The 27,222-nt window shown below is 41.2% G+C and overlaps 1 protein-coding gene across 5 annotated transcripts in view; it reads right to left on the reverse strand.

Annotated features, from left to right (window-relative positions):
• MAP3K20 (mitogen-activated protein kinase kinase kinase 20) overlaps positions 1–27,222 on the reverse strand; it is a 178,723-nt gene that overhangs the window by 143,684 nt on the left and 7,817 nt on the right. For 4 of the 5 annotated variants that reach the window (XM_082689575.1, XM_082689574.1, XM_082689579.1 and 1 more), the window contains exon 2: positions 21,553–21,745. In XM_082689575.1, coding sequence (XP_082545701.1) covers positions 21,553–21,711 — 159 coding nt within the window. In that variant the 5' untranslated portion in view covers positions 21,712–21,745. Of the gene's footprint in view, positions 1–21,552; positions 21,746–21,916; positions 22,180–27,222 lie in introns of those variants that run through there. The other variant, XM_082689576.1, reaches the window with a different exon arrangement.

The following is a 27,222-nucleotide window of genomic DNA, read 5'->3' on the forward strand; positions in this document are numbered from 1 at the left end:
GCCTTTCAATGGAATGAAAATGTCTGCTAATATAATATTCTACTATGTATAAGATGTGATGTGTTTTCTATCTTTCACTATCACAGAAGCAATAAAAGTAAAAACAAGAGGACTAGGTACAGCCTGAACATTCCAGAATTTTCAAAGTTTTAAAAAAAACAAAACAAAAAAAAAAAAGAGTAGCTTTCCTCAGCAATAACAGAGAATCGAGGAGAGAGCTTCACATGGGAGGAGAAAACAGAAAAGAGACAGTGATCTTATCACTGCTCTTGGTTTTCATCTCATTCCTTCATTGCCACTGCAGGACTGGAACAAAAGAATCATTGCATTAATACTTCACCACATAAAAATAACTGCCATGGCTATACCTCAGGAAAACGAACAGAGGTAAGGAATATACTGCCATCAAATCAGAAGTAATTCAACAAATGTGGATACGGTGTTTGCAGTTCTCAGAAAGCTGCTGCTTGCTTTAGTGTACATTTCAGCTCTTGTTTTTTATATTTTGCATGTTTGTATTGGTACGTGAACTTTTTTATGCTACCATGAATTCTAAGACTAAATTTCACTATGTTTTATTAGAAAAAAAAAATTAGTGAGGAAGTTTGGAAGTTTACAAGAATGTATCCCTACTTCATAAAAGGAACTCTTTAAGGTGTTCTTAAGAGATTCCGCTTAATACTCCCTAGTCTTTCAGATACGCTTAACAGATAAATACTTTCAAAAGACCAAGTCTTTCATTTTATTGATTGCATTGTTAAATGCTAAAGAAAACTGCATCTTATTATATGGGATTTAACTATAAAATTATAGTACTGAACTTCACTAATCCTTTAGAAATGGTACTTCCAGGGGTGCCTGGGTGGTTCAGTCAGTTGAGAGTCTGACTCGTGGTTTCGGCTTAGGTTGTGATCTCAGGATTATGAGATCAGACCCCGTGTTGGGCTCTGTACTCAGCGGAGAGTCTGCTCAAGATTCTCTCCCCATGCCCTTCCCCTGACATGCGCATGCTCTCTCTCTAGATAATAAACCAGTCTGAAAGAAAAAAACAAAACCTGACACTTCCAAATGAGCCTTGCCCTCATCAAAGTCACCAGTGTTACCAGTCAAGGACACAGATCCAGTTTGCTTCTTTTTCAAGGAAGCTAATCTGGATTTATACCTAAAATCATCCAACCTTTAAATGTTGACAACGAATTTTTTAAAAATTAGACTACCGGGGTGCCTGGGTGGCTCAGTGGGTTAAAGCCTCTGCCTTCGGCTCGGGTCATGATCCCGGGGTCCTGGGATCGAGCCCCACGTCAGGCTCTCTGCTCCGCGGGGAGCCTGCTTCCTCCTCTTTCTCACTCTCTGCCTGCCTCTCTGCCTACTTGTGATCTCTGTCAAATAAATAAATAAAATCTTAAAAAAAAAAAATTAGACTACCGTGTGGACCAAACAGAACAGACCCGCAGCACAGATGCCTCCATGAACTACCAATTTGGAACATGTTCTTAATAATGACAACCCTAGCACACAGCCAGCTGCCTCTCAGCATCCCCCCGCTCCAGCACTTTCCACTGGGTGTTGCCTGGCCCCCTTCAATGGCCTGTGTAGACTCTGGAGGGTGCAGCCCTGAAAGCACAGACCTTGTGGTTCTTTTAGCTGGGTTCCTTGGCATTGTAAACATTTGTCCTCTGATGGTAGGTTTATTAGTTTTTGACACAGGCAAAAGTCATTAGAACTAAGTCTGTGGGGGCGCCTGGGTGGCTCAGTGTGTTAAGCCACTGCCTTCGGCTCAGGTCATGATCTCAGGGTCCTGGGATCGAGTCCCACATCAGGCTCTCTGCTCAGCAGGGAGCCTGCTTCCCTTCCTCTCTCTCTGCCTGCCTCTCTGCCTACTTGTGATCTCTGTCAAATAAATAAATAAAATCTTTAAAAAAAAAAAGAACTAAGTCTGTGAACAGATATGTTAACGTGCATTTGTGTATTAAGAAAATACACACTGTTCAAGGTGATGCAAAAAGCCACCATCTTTGTTTTCAAGGAGTAGAAGGCCAAGGAAAAGAAAAGGGATTTCATAGGGTTACAAGGTGAGCACTGAAAGAAGTACACGGTGGGAAACCTGCAGGCTTGGAGGCAAGTGAATCCAAATGGGGAAATCTAGTCAATAACATAGTACTGACTTTGTAGGTGACACATGGTGACTACACTAATCGTGGGAAGCATTTGGTAATGTATGTAACAGTCAAAGGACTATGCACAGTATCTGAAACCCATGTAATATTGTATGTCGACTCTCCTTCAATTACAAAAGTTTTTTTTAAAGGGAGTGCTGAGTTTGAAGAACAAAGGCCAGATGTCATGATAAAGATAAAGTAAAGCAGAGATGTTGGAAGACTGGGGTAAGATAAATTATGGGCAGAGAAGGAAGCCCAGGCTTGCTATTTTCCAGGTAGAGTAGTTCTAAGCTATGAGATGTTGAAGGTTTGACCCACAAGCAGCCACAGGGCAATGGGGCCAGGTGGTGAGAGAGTCTGCAGTTGGCTCAGAGGGCCGGCGAGTGAGTCCCGCATCACTCAGGGGACCGGTCAGAGACAGGGCAGAGACATTAACCCAGGCAGGCTCAAACCCAAGTAAGGTGGGAACAGACTCAGTGACGAGACGTGGTAGCAGACGGAAGGGAAAACAGACTAATTTTCTTATATAGCTTATGAACGGATTCTATCAGAGAAAACACCACTTATTCTGATCTAGAAGTTGTATTAAAAAGGACTGCTTCTTAAAGTTAAAAAAGTATTAAATTATGTCTTACTTATTACAGAATTGAATTACTAATATCATAAAAAAAGATGATCAAATGTTCCTTTTTTTTTTTTTAAAAGATTTTTATTTATTTGACAGAGAGACAGAGAGATATCACAAGTAGGCAGAGAGACAGGCAGAGAGAGGGGGGAAGCAGGCTCTCTGCCAAGCAGACAGCCTGATATGGAACTCGATCCCAGAACCCTGAGATCATGACCTGAGCTGAAGGCAGAGGCTTAACCCACTGAGCCACCCAGGTGCCCCAAATGTTCCTTTTTTTTAAGGTTTTATTTATTTATTTGACACAGAGACCCACAGCGAAAGGGAACAGAAGCAGAGAGAGAGGGAAAAGCAGGCTTCCCGCCGAACAGAGAGTCCGATGTGGGTCTCGATCCCAGGACCTTGGGATCATGACCTGAGCTGAAGGCAGATGCTTAACAGCTGAGCCACCCAGGAGCCCCTCAAACATTCCTTTAGAGGAGATAAATATATCACATCCCACCCTCCAGCAAGATTTCCAAAAATACTAGGATGAGAGAGATTTTTACGGTTTCAAATGGGGACCCAAACTGAGAGGTGATTTTCGTTAAACAAAAAAATTCTAAACCCCCAAGTCTATTTCTGAAAATGCATTACAGAAGTATCTTACAAACATAGACAATTCAGCTAGGTGAGCTGAAAGATGGGCTCAAAAAGAGAAATTTAGGGAAGGTCTTTGTGTATACACACAAGTGGTGGGGGCCCCTCCATCTGGCTCTGAGTGCTCTTATCCAAAGCTGACAAGGTCATAGAATAATCTTTCTCTGTTCTAAACTCCTCTCTGAATGGAAGAGTTAACAGAGAATCTACCTCCCCCTCCCTTTTCTGCAGGCTCTGCTAAGATAAACAGGTGTGAAATGTTTTTCTCTGTTTATATACAGTTCTTAAAAAGGAAATTTCTTCCTAACTCATCCTGACAAATGGCTGTGGGTAAACATTCCAGAACCTTTATGAGTTTGCTAAAACAAAGAGAAAAAAAACCCTCCACTATAATAAAGGAAAAGACACATTTTGAATACCACCCAAGTACTGAGTTATATGTTCTTTATACACTTTCACCTACAGAGCAAAGACAGATTTCTCCCCTTTACAGTTACCAGATCTGGAGCAAGCTAGAAATACCAGTAAGGTTATAAACCCTTACTGGTTAGCAACCAACTGTTCCATTTGTATTCCTAAAGAATACTAAAAGGAAGGTGCCAAGTGCCCAGATAAATGCAAATTACATTTAACTTAAAGTGTCTGTAGTGTTTCTCCAGCTATCAACTAAGACCTGGAGAAACTCTTAAGTAGAACTCATGTTTACTTATACAATATGTATGCAGAGTTTCGTGACAGCAAAGAAATTGGGGGAAAAAAGAAAGATAAGGAGATTAAAATTCTGGGTCATCAACCATGTTCTGGGAGAGGTGAAGCAGAAAATATCAAAAAAATACATAAGTAAACTTCAAAGTTTACTTTACAAAGGAGGTCCCTATGTGTACAGAAGCGACCAATTATATTTTCCCTGCCTCTGTGCCATAAGTAAGATTCCACGTATTTGGTCAGTTTTGTTTTCTTTATTATTATAAAAGTAGCACATGCTCACTGTTTCCCATTTTTCATGGCCATACACAACTCTGAATACATTCACATGTGCATCTTTTCCAGTTATTCCCTCAGAAAAAATTCTCACAAATGAGGGTGGAGGGTCAAATGACATTTGATTTTAAGACTTTTGTGAATCCCCCAAAATGCCCTTCGGAAGGTCATGCCATTTTAGACTTCCACTAAAAGTCTAAATTTCTCTGAATTTTGACTCATCTTCTCTGACGGAAGCCAGGCTCTCCTCTGCAAACCTCTCTCTCAATGGCCCCTGGCCGGTCTCTCTCAGCACCTAATCCACCGGGCCTAGAGGTGAGCAAGGTGTCCTCCTTGCTCAGTACCATTCTCAGACAGCTCTCCCCCTCCTCCCTGAAAGCTGAATTTTAGGTCATTAGAATGCATCATCCTTCACTGTTCATATGTTGCCAACATACACAAAGAGAGGAGCGTGCGCATGATCCCACATTCTCATCAGCACTAAGTGCCATCATTCCTTCCCACCTCCACCAAACTTGTATGGGGAGAAATATCTCCACATTGTTCTATGATGCCATCGGGAGGGTCCTATGTGACAGCAATTCTCCACTGGGGGCGGGGGAGATACCAACTTCTGGAGGATAGGGAAAGGGAAGGGATTATATCTTTTGAAGGGTTAAAATATTCTACTTAATGACACAAATGCATGAGGTAAATGATGAAATACTATTGGCTGGTAAGAAAATGAAAAAAAAAATAGGATAAGAAAATACCACAGAAAACGTGGGTTTTCCAAGTTTGGGAAACACTGTACAATAGGATAATGTAAGCACCTAGTTACTGACCGCTCTTAAAAAAGAAAGCTATGCTGAAATGCACTCAACAAACCCTAGAGGAGAGTACAAACACTGGGTGTGTTCGGACTATAAGCTGCTGAACTAACTTAATAACAACAGTCACAAATGCTGAAAGCTGACTAGGTGCCGGGAAGCGTGCTAAGTGAGATTACCTCATCCGGCCCCCGTAATAACCTTATGAAGCAGGCCCTATTATTATCTCCATTTTATAGAGGAGGAAACAAAGACCTGGTTAAGTAAAGACCAGTGCGGCCAGGATTTGAATGTCCACGGCCTGACTCTGGAGTGCAGGCTCTTAAAACACTTAGCTCTGCGGCTTCCTAGGAATTAATGCCTCCATCTTCAACAAAAGGTAGACGATTTGGCTTAAAACATGCCAATAAAAATTCATCCTATAGTCTTCGTAAATATTTTGACTGCTATCTCAGCCAGTGGACAGAGTCCCCGTTAAGGACATGCTGCCGGAAAGAAGTTTTCTGGTTTCTCTAGAATGGCCTCGTTCTCAGTTATCTCCTCAGAGAGTCACCGACAAATTCCAGATGACACGTGTCACACAACCTGGAGTCAAGGAAAATCCCTTCTGTGGCTGAAGAGATTTTCGTAGTCTGCATGCTCCTCCTCAGGTCTCCTGTGTCCAAGGCCTGAGAAGCCCTAACCCCCACCGCGCCTGCCTCCACGACGGGGTCACCACTGTCTGACAGGACTACCCTGGGACTAATCTCACTGTGCCCGCCATCCCTGTTGATGTCTTCAGCACAAGACAGCCCGGGCCCCAGGCTACCCGGTCCCCATTTCCCACATGCTAACTCCTCTCTAACTGCACAGAGTGTCCAGCCAGACCCTCCTTCCCAGTCTTCCACAGCTCCTGAAACCCTCCCACGGTGCCCTCAGGCTCCACCTACAGCTACACCCCTCCATTCTGAACCTCCTCCCTAAACTCTGCCTCATCTTCTCTGAAAGAAGCCGGGCTCTCCTCTGCAGGCCTCGCTCTCAATGCAGCTGATCGGTCTCTCTCAGCACTAGCTCCACCAAGTCTGGAGGTAAGCAGGGTGTCCTCCCTGCTGCTCCCCAGTATGACTTCCAGACAGCTCTCCCCCTCCTCCCAGAGCTGAATCTTAGGTCATTAGATTGCATCATCTATCATCCTTCATTGTTGCCAACATACACACAACAATTCCAAATAGTTCCTCTTCATTTCTTGATGATTTTAGCTCCTGGCTCACTGTCATTTTCTCCAATTACTATTCTTGTCTCACAGTGTGGGAATGTTCACATGCACATAAATGAGGCTCTGGCACTTGTCCTCTCAAGTCCTTGAACTCCCCTGCAACTCCTCTGTCCCCGCGTTCCTTTGGCCACACCCATGACCCAGCACTTTCAATACTGCACCCCTCTACAGTCCAAAACCCATCCGTCCCACCTCCTCTGTTCCCAGCTCCTCCTTTCAGTACCCAGGCTCCAACGCTCTCACGACCTAGAATCACCTGTTCCTGCACCTTTCGGTGCCATTTCCTTCCCAGAGGTCTTCCCTTCTTTACTTCGCTGAAATCCCTTGGCGAATCACAGAACCCTTCCGCTGCACCCAACCTCACCTCCCTTCTTGTGCTTTTAACTTCACCGTACTCAGGAAAACCACAACCCTGAAAAAAACCAATTTTCGGTCTATTCCACTTCTGTCCCCATGATGCTGAAAAGGGCTGAGAAAACACATGCCATCATCACCGCTCAGTGACCTTCCTCGGTTTCCTCAGTCCAGTAGGTTCTCAGGGTCCTGTGGATAGACACTAACTGTTTCAGTACCATTTGTTGAAAAGACTGTCCTTTCCTTCATTGGACTGCCTTCTTGGTTCCTTGGTCAAAGATCTATCAACCAAATATGTATCTACTTCTGAACTGTTCCATTGGTCGATCTAGGACATGAATCCCCCACAATCTTGGTAACCGGAGCTTTATGAAACTGGGCAGTATGTTGTGCAAGTCCTCCAACATTGTTCTACAGAAGTGCTGCAGTTATGCCAGGTCCTTTACATTTCCATACAGGTTTTACAACCTGCTTCTCAATCTCTACCAAAAACTGGCTGTTGTTATAACAGGGATTGTCCTGAAGCTACAAATCAATCTCAGGAGACCTTATGTCTCAACAGCATCCATTCTGACCTATGGACAGTGCATCTCTCCATTTACCAAGGCCTGCGCTCATTTCTCTCAGCAGAGTTTGACAGTTTTTAGTGGGAAGATCTTGCACAGTTTTTTTTTGTTAAATTTACCCCTTAGTATTTCATATTTTTTAGAAATAGAACTTTAGAGTTTAGCTGTGGTATATAATATAAAACTTACAGTTTTGACCACTTTAAGTACACAATGCATCAAGTCCTTTCACATTGCTGTGCAACCAACCCCACTATCCTTTTCTAGAATTTGTTCATCATCCCAAATGGAAACTCTATACCAAATAAGTAACAAATCCCTATTTCCTCCAGCCCCCGGTAAGCACTGTTCTGCTTTCCACCTCTGAATCTGCCTATTCTAGGTAACTCATATAAGTAAAATCACACAGTAATTGTCCTTTTGTGTTTGGCTTCTTTTGCTTAGCACACCGTTCTCAAGGTTCATTCATGTTGTAGCATGTATCCAAAGGTCATTCCTTTTTAAGGGATGAATACTATTCCACTGCATCCATATATGGTATTTTGTTTATTCATTCACCTATTGGTGGGTATGTGGGATGTTTCCAACTATTTCATATTTTTGTTGTATTACAAATGGTATTTCTTTAGGCTGCTAATTCCAATTTTTCACTGTTTGTATCAAAAACGAACTCCTGATCTTCTCTCACAAATCTGTCTCCACTTCGCAAGATGGCAAATACCTCTTCCATCTCCTCAAACCTTCCAAGACTCCACTCACACGGCAGGTCCCATCACTGAGCAGATCCGATTAGCTCTACCTTTAAAACATACCCCAGATGCAACCACCTCTTACTGCCTCCACTGTAACCTTCCTGGCCCCAGACACAAATACCTCTCATCTGGAAGGTAATCCTAACTTGTCTTTCTGCCTCTGCCTCTGTCCCATAGGGTCTTTTCTACAGAGAATCTAGAGTAGTCATACTAAAACATTCGGCAAAGCATTCACCTGCTCACTCTTTTCCCATTTAAATCAGAAGATTCTACAGTTGTCTGTCAGGCCCTATACCATTCAACCTTGTCACCTCTCTGGCCCCATTTCCTGTTTCTCCTCCCTCATCCATGGCACTCCAGCCACAATGGCCTCCTTGTTATTTCTCCAAGGCAACAACGATGCTCCCACCTGGCATTTGCTTGTAACCCCTGCCTGGAAGCTTTGCCTGCATATAAGCATGGCGCTTCCTCTCTCACTTCCTTCAAGCGTTTACTCAAAATCATCTTAGTGAGGCCTCCCCTGCCCAAGCCATTTTTTTTTAAGATTATTTATTTATTTGACAACGAGAGAGAGAGAGAGAGAGAGAGAGAGAGAGAGATCATAAGTAGGCAGAGAGGCAGACAGAGAGAGAGGGGGAAACAGGCTCCCCGTCAAGCAGAGAGCCCAATGCAGTGCTCAATCCCAGGACCCTGAGATCATGACCTGAGCCGAAGGCAGAGGCTTTAACCCACTGAGCCACCCAGGCACTCCCCTGGCCAGCCCATTTTCAGTTGCAACCTTGACCCCATGCTGGTACTCCTAATTTCCTTTATTCTGTGTTTTTACTTCTATTTTTATAAGCTTTTAATTTGTGAATAATTTCAGATGTATAGAAAACTTGAAAAGATATGACAGACAGTCCCTCTCACCTTGTTTCCCTGAATTTTAACATGGTGCACTACTCAGATCTGTCAAAGCTAAGAAACCATCACTGGCACATTAACTAAACTCTGAACTTCATTTGCACATCACCATTTTCTCTACGAATGCCCCCCACCCCCACGCCCCATTCTAGAATCCAATTCGGGATACCAAATGTCTGGTCTCTATGCCTCCTTAACCTCTTCTGGATTGGGACAGTTTCTATTAACACCTTGAGAGGCAGTGGCCAGGTATTTTATAGAATGCCCATCAATTCAGGTTTATCTGATGTTCTCCTCACGACTAGACTGGGATTACAGGTTTTGGGGAAGAAGACCATAGAGATGGGGTGTGTTTCTCATCACGTCCCATCAGGGGTACATGCATTGATGTGGCTTATCCCTAGCGACATTAACCCAAACCCCTTGGTTCAGGTGTCATCTGCCAGGTTTACCCTCTATAAAGTCACTAAGCCTAGTGTTTCCTTTGCTATACTCCAATCTTCGCAAGTGAGTCACTAAGTTCAGCCCATATTTAAGAGGGGTAGACATCTTTAAATTTTAACATACAATTTAACTAATTTTTTGGTTCCCACATTTGAAGGTAAGCTCTAAAAAGAGATGGATTTTTGTCTATTTTATTACCGATATGGCTCTAATGTCTAAAATAGCACCTAGCATGTAATAATATTTGTTGGATGACAGAATATCAAAAAGGAGATTTCCTAGGAATCTGTTCTGATCATAGTCTTCTACAGCAACAACTATATATCCCTCATCTAGAAAAGTGTGCTCAGGAAGAAAAAAAAAAAAAAACACGTGTCATTCATTCTAAGGTATTACTAACACACTGAGTACCTTTCTCAGTGGTATTTGTAGCTTTATTAGGAGAAACTATCTTAAAGAGTGAAATTACAATACCAAATCTGAGGCATTAGAAATAGGATTAAATAGAAAACAAAGGTCAACTGCTTAGAATAGTGGCTGTCAATAATGGGAACTCAAGAAATGTCCGCTTTACGACTTTACCCTACATTTGGGAGAGAGAGATTTTGGGGGGCTCCTAGGGTCTTCCCTGGAACCTCAGAAACAAACTTATTCTACCTGTTAACAATCTTAAAACATTTTTAAAACAAGGCAGCATTTACGTTTTTAACATTCCCCATTCCTGAATCCAGTTAATATTAATTTCTTAATCTCTTATGAAAAATCGGTTCTTGGCCTGCTTGTCACTTGAGGCAAGTCTATCTAGAATCGGAGTTGCCTACATATCCTTATTGTTCTGAGACATGTACTCTGGCCTTGCCCAGTTCCCAGGTTCTTCGGAGCATAAACTGTTTCCCAAAGAAGAATGCAGCTTACACATAGGGGCCTTGGTTTGTGGTTAAGAAACGGTCCCGAGATTTTCGGGGGGAAAAGTTGTTTGTTTTCACAACTTTAGAGATTTGCCCACGGTTGAAGTGGTTTAGGAAAAGTCAGGTTAGATGTCAACTAAACTATGGGCTGTATTTAAAATACCCATCTGATGATGTAAAATGATCACCTGTTACTGAAGATGGACTCTCCAACTACAGCTCTAATAACAGGCCCAGTTCAGCTTCCCACTAAAGGAAGCGCTATTCGACATGTTCTAAAAATTTAGTGAGTTAAACTGATTTTGTTCATTAATTGCTTAATATCATCTCTCTTTAAAAGCACAGCAGCCATACAGTTCCCTCCTTCTTGAACAGATCCTGCACGAACACTCACCAGACATTTTCATCCTTATCAGTGTAGCTGCTCTAATGGAGCTAATTTTACCAAGCACTATTTTCTGAAGAACAGCAACAGGGATAAAGTCATATTCTCAAGTCATTAAGATTCCAGCAGTCTCATTTCATTTAGGACACCTTAATTTTTTTCTCAGGTCATCAATCAATGAACATCTGACATTAACAGAGCTAAGAAAAAGGCATCTTGGATTCCTTTTTTTGGAAACATGTTAAAAAAAAAAAAATAAGTAAGAACCATGGCCAGGAAAATCCTTCCTAGCTGCTATAGAACAGAACCTTTCTTTCAAAGACAAATGGATGCATTAAGAACTCAAAAACTCAGCCAAACATGGAGAAGGAAAGGGTACGAAGTAGAATACGAATGGCCAACTGTGTTCTTTTTTGTAGACTCAGGAATATAAAACCTTTCCATAAATCTTACAAAAGAAGAAAGCTGAGGTATGAATATCACATTGACTATTTATTTATGACCTATATATTGACTGCTTATAGTGAGCTCAGGAAATAAAAGATCAATAAGGTCTAGATCCTGTGCTCAAGAAGCTCATCTATACAAGAGGGTAAGATTTGTTCTATGTGGCCCCAGAGCCAGAGCCCATTATTGACATCTGGAAGTTATATTATAAAGAACTTTCTAAGAATTAAACTGTTCCAAAACTAAACAGCCTGCATCTCACAGGTCATCAAATGCAGTATCCAAATAGAAACTAGATGTCCTAACCAGAAGCATGAATTAGGCATGAGTGGGGAAAAAAAAATGACCAGATGGTCTCTATCTTGGTTAATTTCCTATGGCTTCCTGTCTTAGAAAACTCTAGGTATCTATTTATTTATTTATCTTTAAAGGTTTTATTTATTTGAGAGATAGACAAAGAGAGAGGACATGAGCAGGGGGAGGGGCAGAGAGACAAGCAGCCTCGGGCAGAGCCAACCCCTGGGGCTCAATCCCAGGACACTGATAGCACCAACCAAGCCAAAGTCAGATGCTTAACAAACGGAGCCACCCAGGCACTCCAGGTACCTTTTTACTACCCAAGTGAGAGCATCCTATTCTGAAGACTGACGCCAATCATATCTGTTTTGAAGCTGTCTGAAATACTCATGGATGGCTCTTCCTCTCCTCCAATTTTGCAACTGTTCTCTATTAGGCTTTGAATTTCTCAGAAATTCAATTTGTGCTTCACGATATTTTTTTTTAAAGATTTTATTTATTTATTTGACAGAGAGACAGCGAGAGAGGGAACACAAGCAGGGAGAGCGGGAGAGGGAGAAGCCGCTCTGGCTGAGCAGGGAGCCTGATGTGGGATTTGATCCTAGGACCCAGGGATCATGACTTGAGCCAAAGGCAAGGGCTTAACTGACTGAGCCACCCAAGCGACCCAACACAATTTTTTTTCTTAAAGATTTCATTCATTTGACAGACAGAGACAGCCAGAGAGGTAACACAAGTAGGGGGAGCAGGAGAGGTAGAAGCAGGCCTCCTGCAGAGCAGGAAGTGCCATGTGGGGCTCAATTCCAGGACCCTGGGATCATGACCCAAGCCAAAGGCAGACACTTAACTGACTGAGCCACCCAGGCACCTCCACAATATTTTTATGAAGCAAGAACCTAGCTTTGTATAACACCAGTCAGGATATAACATTTTTACTGGAACCAATATTCATTGGTTTGGTTCAGCACAATATTTAGAGCATGGCTGGGTATTAATTAACCAAATAATATTAAGTAACTGAAATGTTTATTGCTTAATATACTGAGATCAATAATACTTTAATGAAAAGCTGAAATAACAGCTGCAATAATGTTCCTCATATGGTCAATCAAAAATAACCTCTGTGTGCAAGGAAACATGTAATCTAATGAAGTTTTGGAAAGGATTTTAAAAATTTAAAACAGCTAAGTACCAAAAATAAGGATAGGGGCTTTCTCTTGCAAATAAAACATTTTTGCAGTCATATCGTTAATCTGAAAAATAGCAGAGTGATGTCTGTCTTAGTATAATTGCATTTCACATGCCATCATAAAAACATAATTCAGGTGATTTCCTAAACTCCTGATTCTAGGAGAAACAATTCCTGTGGTTTTTTTTCTCACTCTAAGGTTACCTCTCCTGTAAGGTTTGTGCTGCCTTCAGAAAGATCAGTAACACACGCTTACTCATTTAACTTGTACATTTGTCAGTATGTGTCTCATTTCTTAATCTCTTTTTAAAGATTTTATTTATTTATTTGACAGAGAAAAAGAGATCACAAGTAAGCAGAGAGGCAGGCAGAGAGAGAGGTGGGGGGAAGCAGGCTCCCTGCTGAGCAGAGATCCCGATGAGGGGCTCAATCCCAGGACCCTGAGATCATGACTTGAGCCGAAAGCAGAGGTTTAATTTAACCCACTGAGCCACCCAGGCGCCCTCTTAAATCTCTTGATAGCAGTTCACTTTGGGGTATCTTAAATTATCAGCTTCCACTAACAGAACTGCCTTGAGGAAAAGAGCTGATGGATAGCAGCTCAGTAGTTACTTCTGCATGGGGACTACATTAATTACCAAATAAAATGATTTATTTTCAATTGCTTATTCTCCAAGTGAGGATTTATATATGTAGCACAGAGTCAAAGTACGGCATAGTGAACTGTTTAAAATTCTTAAGCGGAAATGGCAATGCCAGCTAAAAGGTAGCAAAGCACAGGCATCTGTCAAAATCCCACAGCAGATACCTCAGAGAAAAAGGAGAAACTAAGAGTTCTGTTACTGTGAAGCTGAGTGAAGTCACCACCGGCACATACGTAAAGACTGGTGGGTTCCATCTTCCCTTTCAGCTCAGGGAGTAAAGGAAGAAGGTGTAGGCACACTGATATAGGATGAGAATGAAAGGAAAATCGACTACATCAGGATACCAAGTATCAAGGAACAGACACTTTACTGGGAACAAGGGGCCACAGCGCTGGGTGAGGAAAGGCAGGCAAGGAAAGGTGCTGTTTGTATTAGCCAGGTTACCTGACCTCTTTGAGCGGTCATTTCTGATCTATCAAATGGAGATTACAGTCTTCTAACATGACCGTGAAAAAGAAGAGGGCAGTAATGGAAAAGCCCTATCCAAGTGACCATGGTGGTCGTTGTACTGGGTACAGTAAAGACGGTGAGGATGGTGACAGCACCAGCGACCAAGGTAAAGCCAGCCCTTGCCCTCAGAGAGCGCCCAACAGGGTGGGGACTATGCCGTGTACATGCCCACCCTTCCACCTGTTTGCTGAGCCCTGCCGTGGCTGCCTGCAGACTGTCCACTTGGCCTCTGACTCCCCCACATAAGGTTCTAGAAGCCAACATGACACTGATCAGCCACCCTGACTTTAGAATACGGTTGTGAAGATACCATGGATCACTGACGGTTATCCAGGTTCTCCTATGTGCCAAAAACGCTTCGAGACATCTGACGTGAGTCCTCTCATCTAATCCTCTCACCAACAGTTAACAGGTACTGTTAGGAATAAGCTCCACTTTTCAATGAGGGGACCAGGCATGTTCACATGAAAAGTTAAGTGGCGGAGGCTCACAGTGACCTAGGGTTGCGAGGAAATGACCATCACAAGTCATGGAAGTGGTACAAGCGTTAATGAGTTCAGAATGAAAAGAAGAAGGATGCGTGTAGGACCAGAGCCTGTTTCGCAGGGAAGGAAGAAGTCAAAGCCCGAGAGCAGGAAGGATCGGCCCAGGCAGGGAGGACAAGGGCATTATAGCAGCAGGAAAGAGGGAATACAGTCACAGAAATGGAAAGGGGAGACAGGAGTGAGAGTTCAGGTCAGAACGAAAGACATGGCAGGTGAGGAGCCCAGAGTGGAAGGTCTGGAATCAGAAGGCATTTGCCCGAGATTATATGCCTGGACATAAGCCGGGGTATTGGGAGAGGGAGAAGCAGGCTTCCTACTCAGCGGGGAGCTTTCGTCTATCACACTCAGGGACACAGCCTGGCAGTGCCTGTGCACTGGGGGTCACACTCAGGGACACAGCCAGGCAGTGCCTGTGCACTGGGGGTCACCTGGACGTGGTAAATTTCAGGGTCTGAAAAGCCTCTAACAAGCACTACCAGCTTGACAAGGGACCTAAAATTCCAAACGAAAGTTAACAACCTGATCACACGCATGTGCCCTGTGATTGGCCGGGGACAACCTAAAGTTCTCAAATTCTAGTGGGCATCGGGAATATCTGGAAAACTTGCTACAACCCAGCCTGCCAGGCCCCATACACCAGAGTTCTTGAGTCAGTATAGGTGAGGCCCAAGAAGTTGCATTTCTAACAATTTCTCAGGTGGTGTTGATACTTCTGGTCCAAAGGGCACACTTTGAGAACCACTGACCTCAAAAAAAAAAAAAAAAAAAAATCCAGAATGGGTAAATTCTGACTGAGGACAGGAAAAACTGTGCACAAATTACCACAGAAACTATGTCAGAACTTGATGGCAGGTCTCAAGTATGCAAGATATTTTTGTTTACATTTATCAATGTATTTAAATACTGAGAGGATTTACAAAGAAAATAAATGCAGTTTTCTTCTTCTTTACTGTGTCCAAGACAGGAAAAAAATTAAAATAGCATTTCTACAGTTAAAGTAAATGCAAATAATTTCTTAGGAAAAAGCTACAGAACTACAAAGAAAAGGAAAGGAAAATCAGTCTTCCAAAGAGCTACTAAAGTGATAAAAACATTTGCTAGCCTTCTGTGAAGCACCAAATGCTGTCATGTTGATAAAGTTTGTATGACGAAACCTTTTATTTTTAGTTCTGAGTTCTGTGTCAATTTCAAAACTGTATTTTCTACTTCATACAGGTATTTCCCCCTTTATACAAAAACTTCTTGGTAGTTCCTGTTCTTATGCCCTGTTTTGACATTTTGATCTTCTCTATTTATAAATATCTACAGTGTGGGACAGTTTTGAAACTTGAATTGATCTGGCTTTCAACACTTCTACAACAAATTTGGTAAGACTTTTTTTTTTTTTTTTTTTAAACAAAAGGAGTGATGCCTTGCAAAAAGCAAATGAAACCTCATCTTTCACCTCCTGAGCACTCTGCTTCCTTTCAGTTCTTTTGGGGAAACAAAAAGAATCATGTTTCCTATCCCATACTTAGGTCTGATTTCCTACAATCAGCTGGATATTCACAGATCCCAAGGTAACAAATACTTGCAGGTTTCCATCTGTTAGAAAAACATCATGTGTAGGCATGTCTGATTCAACATATCGTGAAATACACTGCAAGAGCAGAATGAAGCTGTTTTGAATAAGCCTTCCTAAAAGGGTTGTGAAGCTGAAGAACTCTTGGCCATGTGTGGTCTGTGGATGGAAAGAGGACACGCACCCACAATGTCTTTCTCTGCGCTATCCACTCCTTGCTCTGATTTCTGCCTATGCACTATGGTTTGATCTCGACTCCTCCAGAATTTACCAAAAAGATACAATAATGGCTTCTTGTCTTACCTTTGGCATAGATACTTAAGATAGTATTTCTTTCCCTGTTGAGAACTTTTTTTTTTAAACAAAAATAAACAGTGCAATGTAAGTAAATCTGCAACTAACTAAATTACCACTGAAAAATTCTTCCACGTTGCTACAGAAAATTGATGGAACAGTAGACATTAAACATTTTAGAGGCACATATTGAGACTGGAAAATTAGTAATCTGTGGTATATTAAAGAGTTTTATAAAACTCAATTCACTTGAACATCCTGAGAAAGTGACATAAATTGTCAGAGCTATAATTTTTTTTTTAAGTTTCTTCCAATTATAAAAGTAACTCTAAGGCTCACACGGTGTTCACATTAATCAGAATGGAGTGATTGGTGCCTCTCACTGTATGTAAATTTTACCTCAAAAGAAAAAGAGTAAACCATACTGAACTCTGGTAATAATATGCACACTGAAGTATTTAAGGGAAAAGATACTGATGTATCGAAATGCATCAAAACAGATTGATGGGTAGAAGGACACGTAGCTGAATATATATGTGATGAAGCAAGTATTTATGTTACTGACAGACCCTAGATGGTAGACCTATAGAAATTCACTAGGAAACTTCCAGCTCTTCTGTTTGAAATTTTTACAATAAAATGTTGGGGAAAAACATGAGACCATTATAGAAAAATCCGGAAAACAAAGGAAATATAAGAAAAATAAAAAAGCCATTCAAACACCAAGCAGGCATCCAAAATCTTACCATATATAATGCTTTGTAACTTGGTTTACCACATTAATGAGCATTTCCCTAGCTCTTTCAATATTCGTAAATATTCTTCCAAATGCAAAGGAATGCCATTGTACAAATGTAGAATAATTTTTTTCAGCTTTACTAAGGTATAATCAACAAATAAAATTGTAATATTTTAGAAGTATTAAACATGATGATTTTACTATATGCATATAGTGTGAAAGGATTCACATTAATGGAAATAACATATCCATCACCCCCCATATTTGCCTTTGTGTGTGTGTTTGAGAACCAAGAGGTGGATGCTTAACCAACTGTGCCATACAGGTAACCCCAAAGGCTCTTTTTTTAAAAAGATTTTATTTCTTTGATAGAGTTCAGTGAGAGAGGGAACATAAGCCAGAGGCGTGGGAGAGGGAGAAGCAGGCTTCCTACTGAGCAGGGAACCCGATGCAAGGCCGATCCCTGGACCCTAGGATCATGACCTGAGCCGAAGGCAGAGGTTTAACCAGACTGAGCCACCAAGACACCCCAGCTCTTTTTTAAAAGTAAGTCTACTTGGGGTGCTTTGGTAGCTCAGTGGGTTAAGCCTCTGCCTTCAGCTCAGGTCATGATCCCAGGATGCTGGGATCGAGCCCCACGTCGGAGTCCCTGCTCAGTGGGGAGCCTGCTTCCCCCTCTCTCTCTGCCTGCCTCTCTGCCTACTTGTGATCTTTCTCTGTCAAATAAATAAATAAAATCTTTAAAAAATAAAAGTAAGTCTACAATAAACAAAACTTGTATCCAAATCTTGGTTTCTAAATATCAGAGTCCCAAATCAGGCACCCAGAGCCAAGGCTTCTTGAAGAAATAACTGATACCGGCAATCAGGCAGGAACTAGATCAGCCTGGAACATCTTCTTGTGCAAGGAAGTAAGAAAATGCTAAAAAGTGATGGAGACACCAAAAGACACGGGAACTAACTTGAAGGGACTCTTGCATTGGGACATTTTCAGCATGAAAGTGAGAAACAATGTAATACAATATAACATTTTGAATTTGAAAAAGAATCCATAAGTCGACAATAAGACAATTGGTGAAGGAGCAGGTAAATAAGTGAAGAAAAGAAGGCTCTCATTTATGCTAGAACTTTTTGCCGTCTACGCAGTTAACTGTCATAGTAACATCTGATTCAAACAAGAGTTGCCAACAGATGCTCAAAACATTGGGTAACTTTTGTTGAAAGAAGATATTTACATAACCTCAGAGTATCTTTCAAAGGCTTAATCATTAATTATAAAGGGAAAAAATGTATTTTTTTTTCTGTAGAGAATTTGGGTAAACCCCTCTTAGTCGAGGGTTCAAAATTAGCATCACCAGTAACGAGACAAACTGACATCGTAGTCTCCCATTAAAATATGCCAAGGGCATATGACCTCTAAAGTATTCCTACTAAAATCACATAACCTTAAACTAGGCAAGAGGAAGGGAAAATCAGATAAACCCAAAATAAGGGACATTCTACATAACTGTCCTGTACTCTTCAAAAATGTCAAATTTTAAAAGACAAAGAAGAGCAGAGAAACCGCCCAGTTAAAGCAGATTAAACAGGTATACCATTGAAGTGCAATATGTGATTCTGATTGGATCCTGGGTTGAAAAAAACTGCCATAAAAAGTCCTCACTGGGACAGTCCACAAAATTTGAATACAGACTGTAGGACAGGTAATATTATTGCATTAGTATTAAATTTTCTAATTGGATAGTTGTGCTATGGTTACATTCTTGGGAGACGCTAAAGTGTTTAGGGATAAATGTACCTAGTATCTGTGATTTATCTCATGGTTCAATAAAATATAGATGAATATGGGGGCGCCTGGGTGACTTAGTCAGTTAAGTGTCCGATTCTTGGTCTCAGGGTCCTGAGAAGCTTTCTGCACCGGGCTCCACGGTCAGCAGGAGTCTGAAGAGTCTCTCCTTTTGCCCTCTTCCCATTCTTTCTCTTTCTCTTTCAATTTCTCTCAAAATAAATAAATATGTATGAATACATATAAATTAATATAATATTTAAAGAGAGAGCAAATGTTGAAAAATGTTAATAAGTGGTGATTCTAGGGGAATGCTAGAATTCACAGTACCATTCTTATAGTTATTCTGTAGGTGTAAAATATTTTAAAAATTAAGTTTTAAAAAACTACACAGATTTTAAGTAAATTCAATTTTTCTTTTCTTCTAAATTAAAAAAGTAATAAATATTCACTAACGCAGAGAAAAGTAACACATCCTAAATTAGAGGTCTACAAAAAAGTCAAAATAGAAGGTCTTCTTTCCTCCTACATATGTGAAGTTCAAGAGTTTGGTAAATATTTTCTCCACCTACCTTTCATCACTAAGTTCATAAAACATAATCCGATATCAGGTCCCTCTTAAGAGTTACATGAGTGAGCTACAAACATGTTATGAAGCATCCTACTGCTTCTTGGCAAAAGTGATCAAGTAACATAAAACTGAATCTACACATTGGAAAAAAATCCAGAGCTCACTACTTTTACCTCACTTAGAAAACCTAAGCCAGCAAGCCTATCCACAGCCCAAAAAGCGTAACAAAAATCAACCCAAGAAATGCACATTGCCTTTCCCAATAACTGCCAAGCCCTGGCCAAAATGTTTTCTATCTCAAACCCATGTTGACTCAGTAAGTTTGAGGATGCTCTGCAGTAATTCACCCCGTCTCCTTTTCGCTGACAGTCACTGACAAACCAGTCCCCAAAGTTGTATTTGTATCACTGTAAATCAACTCAATTTCTGAATGATAACCCATCTAGGTTAAATACCTACATAAGAGCCGGACTTGGGTGTTTCCAATTCCTGCTTTCCCCCCACCCCGTGCTTTCCTATGTCATTTTCCTGCTTTCTTAAAGAGAGTAAAAAAATAAAATTATAAATAGTATTATGTATAAATGGGGTTGGAGTGAATATGCTGCAATTACTGTTTTCCTGGCAAAATCTGCTCTTGGACTCAAAGGTCTTTCTCACATCCAACAATCATATAAGAACAAGCCTGTACAGAACCTGCATGACCTAATGCTTACAAACATTAGCAGGTTTAAATATTCTGAATATAAATTTGATGGAATTGGTTTATTTTCTATTTAATCTGGTCAACTACAGATTTCAGAGTTCAGAACTACAGAACAGGAGATCTGGTCTCCTGGATTTTACTTGCCCCTCCTGAGGTACCTTAATACATTTTCCAGATCTCTACTTCCCCATCTAGAAAATGGGTACAATAATGCATGCCTATAAAGGACATAAGAGTTCACTAGATAAAAGCAGCTAGGCTCTGTCCAGAGTAAGAAATGGTTTTACTATGTGGCTACTATTTTAAAACGTGTTGATGGAGAAATAAAGGGGAGGAAACGTTTTCTACATAGCACCGGTCTCTTTTGTATACACACGGGTGTGAAAAGCTATCGCTCTTTAATGCTTTCCCCAACCTACAGGTACCCCCAGGCAGAAAGATCTTAGTCCTGCTCACCTGGCTTCAACAAATTGGAAGCCCAGCTGGTGACCAGAGTCATACAGCACTGCTGGGAGGAAACACCACAAAGGTTGCCTTTCAGGTCCCCTTCTCTAATCAACTACTATGGTTCACTGACAGCAGTTAATGGGAAAAAACAAAAATGAAATCATTCATGGGAAATTAAAAGATATTTATGGCAAAGTTCCCTTTAAAAAGACACTGGGGGGAGAGAAAAAAAAAAACAAAACATTAATTAGCCAAAACAGGACATAAATAGAAATGACCAAAACCAGCTCCAGAGGGTAAAAGCTGCGAGTGCCACTGAGCCCCTGCAGGTCAGCTCCACAATTAGCTTTATTCTCCAGGTACTAAACTGGGGACCCGGGGACCACGCTGCGGGTTATTCCTAAGGAAGAGAAAGGGTCTTGGTAGGAGTTGCGTGCTCCCCTGGAACCAGCACAAGTGCCAGACTCGGGAAGCCAAGGCTTCTTTCTGATTTTACAAATAGGGCAGCTGTTTGTCTAGTACCTGTTAATTCTTTATTAAGATGAAGTCCAAGTAGAGGTGAAATTCAAGAAGCTAGTATTATTTATATTTCAGTAGAAAAATAACGCTTTTTATGTTTTAAAAGACAACTCCTGATGGCCACAAATTCACAAAACCCAAAATAGAAAGGGAGTAAAAATGTTCACACGTTACTCTTTACTGACCCCTCTCGGCTGACCTGGGAAAAGGCAAAGCCTGAAGCCTCAGAAGGTTTTTGAAACTTCACCTTCCCCTCAAGGAGAGCCTAGCGAACATTCAGTCTTTCATGCCGTGGAAACAAATCCTCTCAGTTCAAATGACCCCTAGGAGAGCTCAACCCTAAAGTACACGTGGCAAGGATTTCTATTTATGGGGCTCCCAGAATGGAACTGGGAAACAGCTTCGTGGATCAGCCCCAAAGGCCTGGCTTGAGAGGTCCCTGACAGCCCGTGACCTCTGACTGGGGTTGAACAGCTTACATAAGTGCAATCGCGACCACTCCTGACAGCAGAAGACCTTACCTCTTTCTCTATTTTGAGCAGCTTCTTCACAGCCACCTCCTTGTCCTGGGATATCCATCTGGCTCGATATACACTCCCAAAACTTCCTCCACCGCAGTTTTCAAAAAACTGCAAGTCATCAAATTTAATTTGCACAAAGGAGGCACCGAGAGACGACATCTCATAATGACAAAGGATTAGACTCCCACAAGATCTGTAGAGAGAAAGCGAAAGAAAAGTTGGATCATAAACATATTAGAACCAATCCTCTGAATCCCACTTTAGATAACGTGTAACAAGCGCTGCGAAACTTCCAGAAAGAGCCTTGATGACTTAGGAGAAAGGAAAGCAAGGCTATGAACAAATCAAAATGAAAAACCCTTACCCTGGCAGCCCGTACAAAAGTCAACGGCCACTTGTCCAGACTCTGAAACCCAGCTGTTCGCAGAGAAATGGCTCAGATTTCCCCCCTGACAAAACCCGTCACGGTACTTCCTGCACATCCCCAGGAGCTCTGGCGAAAGGCTACTGTGTCACCAGGTCTATCACAAAGCCCTGACAGACGGGAGGCATGCTTTCGGTAGCAAGCTTGCACAGCTCTCCCGGTATCCGAGGCACGCCGTCTCTCCATGTTGTGCTCACTTCACACAAAATATATATAACCTAAGCGGCCGGGCATCCCAGCACAGGGAGGGCCAAAATGCTGCAAACTCAACACATGTTCAGGGCTTCTATTCCGAAAGCAAACGTTCTGCAGAGGGATGATTGAAAAGCTGGCCGAGTGTTTGCCACAAGTGGCTCCCTGGACTGTATACTGTAGCAGAACTTAATTAAAGAGGAGAAAATTTGCCCTTGATTACAATATATTAAGTCATCCAAAGAATTCTGCCAAGAATGTTTTAAAAAAAATATATTATGTTTGTCTCCAGAGGAACAGATTACCCCTCCCAGAGATTATTACAGTGATATTTTCTGCAGACTAAGGAGTTTTACTATTATCCAGGTAAGTGGTCATTCTTTACACCCCATGCCAAACCACAGATGAGCAGGGAAAACAAAACAACACCTACAAACAAGAGAACAATGGACTAAAATCTTGAACCTGCATAAGAAGCAGGTGGATGACAAAAGTCTGCACACATGTTCTTGCCAAATTGTAAACTAGATTCTCACAATGAGGGAGCAAAGAGACAAAAACATACACATGCAAAAACAACAAGCCTGGGTCCTCATCACAGTCAACAAGCCTGGGTCCTCATCACAGTCAATGTCAGGAAAGATTTAAAAAAAAAAAAAAAAAGGGCAGAAAAATCTCATGAGGAGACATAAACAAACATGAGGACCAAATGCAGTAACTGACCACTGACTGGATATTGGCATCAAAAAACAAAATCTACAGAAAGTATTATTGGGATTTGAGGAAAACTTGAATACTAACTATATATTAGGTACTATTATCTTATCCATGCATAATAATGGTATTCTGGTCTGGTAGGAGGATGTTCTTGTTCTTGGGAGACCTACTGGGAGGCATATTTAAGCATTATACCTACACCTTGAATTAAAATGGTACAACCCTCCCCCCAACCTTCAAAAACAGTGCATGGGTATAGAGAGAGAGGAAGCAAATGCGGCAAAATGTTAAGAACTCATGAATCTAGGGAAAAGTTATAGGAGTGCTTCACTACTCTTTCTATTCTCTGTGGGGTTTGATTATTTTCAAAACAAGAAGGTGGAGGGGGCAGTTTGTATCCATATAAATGGACAAATTTTCTTCATAAACAACTTGAAGCTCTGTTGAGTGCTGTACACAGTCGGCTCAGAGATCTTAACGTGCAGCTGACTAGCAGCCCCATTTTTGGAACATCATGTCACTGAGGAATGCTGATTTCTTTTTCCTTCTTTCTTTCTTCCCTTTTTTTTTTTTTTTTTAAAGTAAGCTCTGTGGCTAATGTGGGGCTTGAACTCACAACCCTGAGATAGGAGTCACATGCTGTACCTACTGAGCCAACCAAATGTCCCACGAATGCTGATTCCCCACACAAAGTCAAACTTTGCTCTACCCTTTGGAGAAGACAAGAGAGAGAATTCCCCCCTCCCCCAACTTTAAGTTTAAAAGCTAGCTTACAGTCTACATAAAAATACAGGGCAAAAAAACCTACTGTATCCAGCTTTAGTCTATACACATGTGAGTCAACAATTTACCTTATTAACTTTTGCTTCAATTCATATCAGTTAATTATAGAAAGGAAGAAAGTTTGGATAAAATTTAGGAATGTGCTAAAGGTAGGTAAAAAGAACATGCAAGCTACAAAGGTGGTTCAACAAAATCTGAAGCACCACTTGCAAAATTCCCTGCGTGTTACTGATGCGAGGTCTATATTGTTATTTTAATGTTATCAAAGTATAAAAATAAAATAGGACTACAAAGCCTATAATAAAAAATAGAACGCTCCTCTACCCCTCCCCACACCCAATTCTCTCTCCAGAGGGAACTAATTTTGACTACTTTAGCATTTTCTTCTGCTATTTATCTCTGTATTTCTACAAAATGTGTTCATATTGCTATTTCTCGATTGTTCCATTTCAGATATTACCTATTAACTTCTCCCTGTGGAAGAAAAGGATTTAGTTTTCATAAATCCCCTTTATCCCTGCATAGAAATACATCACACTTGCCAATCCTCCCAACTTCCAAATATATTTTAACATTTAGTTAAATCAATAGTCAGTAGTCTGACTACTGTAGACAAAATAAATATTCTCAGGACTCCTATGTGGGATTCAATGATTTTTTCCTTTCTTGGATAACTTTTTGTTTCTCCTAGAGTTATTAGTTGCTCTGTTTTTGTTGTTTGCTTAGCAGGTATGCACTGCATCGAACTCTCCCAAGAACTGCAAACCTCTTCTAACAAAATGAAAATGTCTGGTAATTTGGCGGAGAATGTTCTATTGTTTTCTCAGAGACATTCCTCCTGTACTCTTCATCTGGATTCAATCTGGCTGAATGGTTGCTATATAGGCCTGACTTGGACTGAAACTACCCTTCACCATCATCCCAAAATTTCCTTCACCTTCTCTGTGAGAACACCCATCCTTGAATCCCCTGCTTTTCCTTTTTTGGTTTATTCCCTTGTTTTAACAGTGTACATCTCCCATTAACAACCTAATAGAGTATCCAGAATGCAATTTTTTTTTTTTAATCTGTGTGCCTTTAAATGTCTTCATTGATACCCTGTCTGGCTTTGCAATTCCAGGTAGGAAATAACTTCAAAAGTATTCCTTCATAGTCTTCTAGTTTCTTTTTTTTTTTTTTTTTAATATTTTATTTATTTGACACACAGAAAGAAATCACAAGTAGGCAGAGAGGCAGGCAGAGAGAGGGGAGAAAGCAGGTTCCCTGCAGAGCAGAGAGCCCGACGTGGGGCTCGATCCCAGGACCCTGGGATCATGACCTGAGCTGAAGGCAGAGGCTTTAACCCACTGAGCCACCCAGGTGCCCCAGTCTTCTAGTTTCTAATGCAGCTGCAAAGCAGCCTGACTGTGCTCTGGTAACTAATCCTTTTTATACTATTACTTCTTTTCTGAAAGCTTTTAGGACCCTGTATTCACTTCCGAAAGCTGAAATTGACAGCACATGTGGAGGAGAGTCTTTCATTCACTGGTAGGACATTGAGTGAACTCTCTCAGTCTGTGCTCCCAGTGAACTCATGTCTTTCAGTTCTGGGAAATTTTCTTGTGTGCTCCTTTACCACCGACAACTTTTACTTCTTGTTTTCTCATACACACATGAGGAACTACATGCAGTTTCCAGTACTTGCTAACCTCTCTCACATCTCCATACCTTTGTATAACCTAATTCTACTTTGAATGTCCTTCTCTGCCCAGGAAACTCCTGTCCCCGACTACCTGCTTCAAGTCCTGTAAGCAGAATTAAGTTATCCTTTTGTGCCGCAGCACCTTTCTTTACCTATTCAGCTTTCCTACTTACTTCCCACCAGACTGTAAATCCCTTAAAGGCAACACTCATTTCTATTTACATCTGGATCTTCAGCACCTAGTACACAGCCACACATGCTGCACATTTTCCATTCAAAAATTGCTGAATGGATGAACAAATGAACAAATGAATGAATGGTTTCTGGCTATTCTTCCCTTATACTTTTTGTAGCTAGAAAGATTCTAATCAGCCTAAGTAAAATCTGACATCTGTAGTGTTTACAAGTTCCCCCCAGAGGACTGTGAAGCGAATCCTGATTTGGAAACTGCTGCCTAGGCTTCTTGGGAAACTGAGGAGAATATATTTGGGACTCCAGAATTAGGTATCTATGAGTCCAAGGGAGAAGGAAGACGAGGAGGAATAGGAGGAGGACAAAGAGGAAAGAAGCTATTTTCAAAACAAACCTAGAGGGGCACCTGGGTGGCTCAGTGGGTTAAAGCCTCTGCCTTCAGCTCAGGTCATGATCCCAGGGTCCTCAGATCCAGTCCTGCATCTGGTTCCCTGCTCAGTGGGAAGCTTGCTTCACCCTTTTCGCTCTGCTCCTCCCCTGCTTGCACTCTCCCTCAATCTGACAAATAAAATCTAAAAAAAAAAAAAAAAAAGGCCTAGAGATCTAAACCAGGATGAGATCAATATGAATAAATCTAAACCTTTTGTACAGAGCAAGTCCAGGAAGTATGGATGAACCGAGGTAGGATCGCTTACATTTGAAACTGACCTGAGGAAGGCTGACCTCTGAGAAGTATTGTTCTCCAGGCCCTTCATTCCTTGAGATGACGCACCTAATCCTGTTCTTCCCAGAATCATTGTTACTCACTTTGTGATACATCTTGCTATGTATGAATGGAACTATGTAATTACTTGAATGTTTTATTGAGACCATAAAAAAATTAAGTCCCATCTTTATTACTGAAGAGACTAACAATTCTGGGGTGTACAAGTACAGGTTTTAATTCCAGTGAGCTTGCAAAGCATCATGGACTTAGCTGAGAAACCCGACTGAAATCCCCACTGCCTTATATAGAGTATCAGACCACGAACAGGTTTTCCCCACTATCCAAAAGTACAGCCTTCCTTTGAAACCTTTCATTAGAGAAAATGGCGTAAAGCGAAAAAGCAACTGCCATTAATTTACAAGGAGAAAATTTTAAATTAACCAAAATTAACCCCTCTTAGGCCTTTCAGATAGCTTATGACACATCTTGCTAATGGATGCAGTAAATAAATCAAGATAAAGAAAGTACAGATGCTCTCAGACAGTTCAAAGCTACAGTGGCTTGATGCTGAGTACTGTACCAGAGGTAGGGGGTTGGGGTGCGTCCCACCTCTATCAACAGCTCACTGCAAAATAAATGCTGAATGCAATTTTCCCTTTTTGTCTTTCTTTCCCTAAAAGTGAAAATCCTCTTCAGATTTCTTTCAGTTAGCAAAACCAGATATTAACTTAGGTCTCTCGTAAGAGAAAAGTGGTATAAGACAAATTTTCAAAAAACAGAAGATATTTATTTTTCCCCTTGAGCTATCCTCCCTTAATTTAAATCATTACTCAAAGAGGATCAAGTTATGATCAGAAGAACGGAAAATAGGAGTTGCTAATTAATCACACTTAGAGCATCTTGGGGAAGACTACTACCTGATCAAATTATGTCTAACTTTTCAGAGGTGTTCTCCAGTGAATACACCCAAATGTA

This window comes from Mustela nivalis (assembly GCF_964662115.1).
Source record: "Mustela nivalis genome assembly, chromosome: 11".
In the NCBI taxonomy this organism is placed as follows: domain Eukaryota; kingdom Metazoa; phylum Chordata; class Mammalia; order Carnivora; family Mustelidae; genus Mustela; species Mustela nivalis.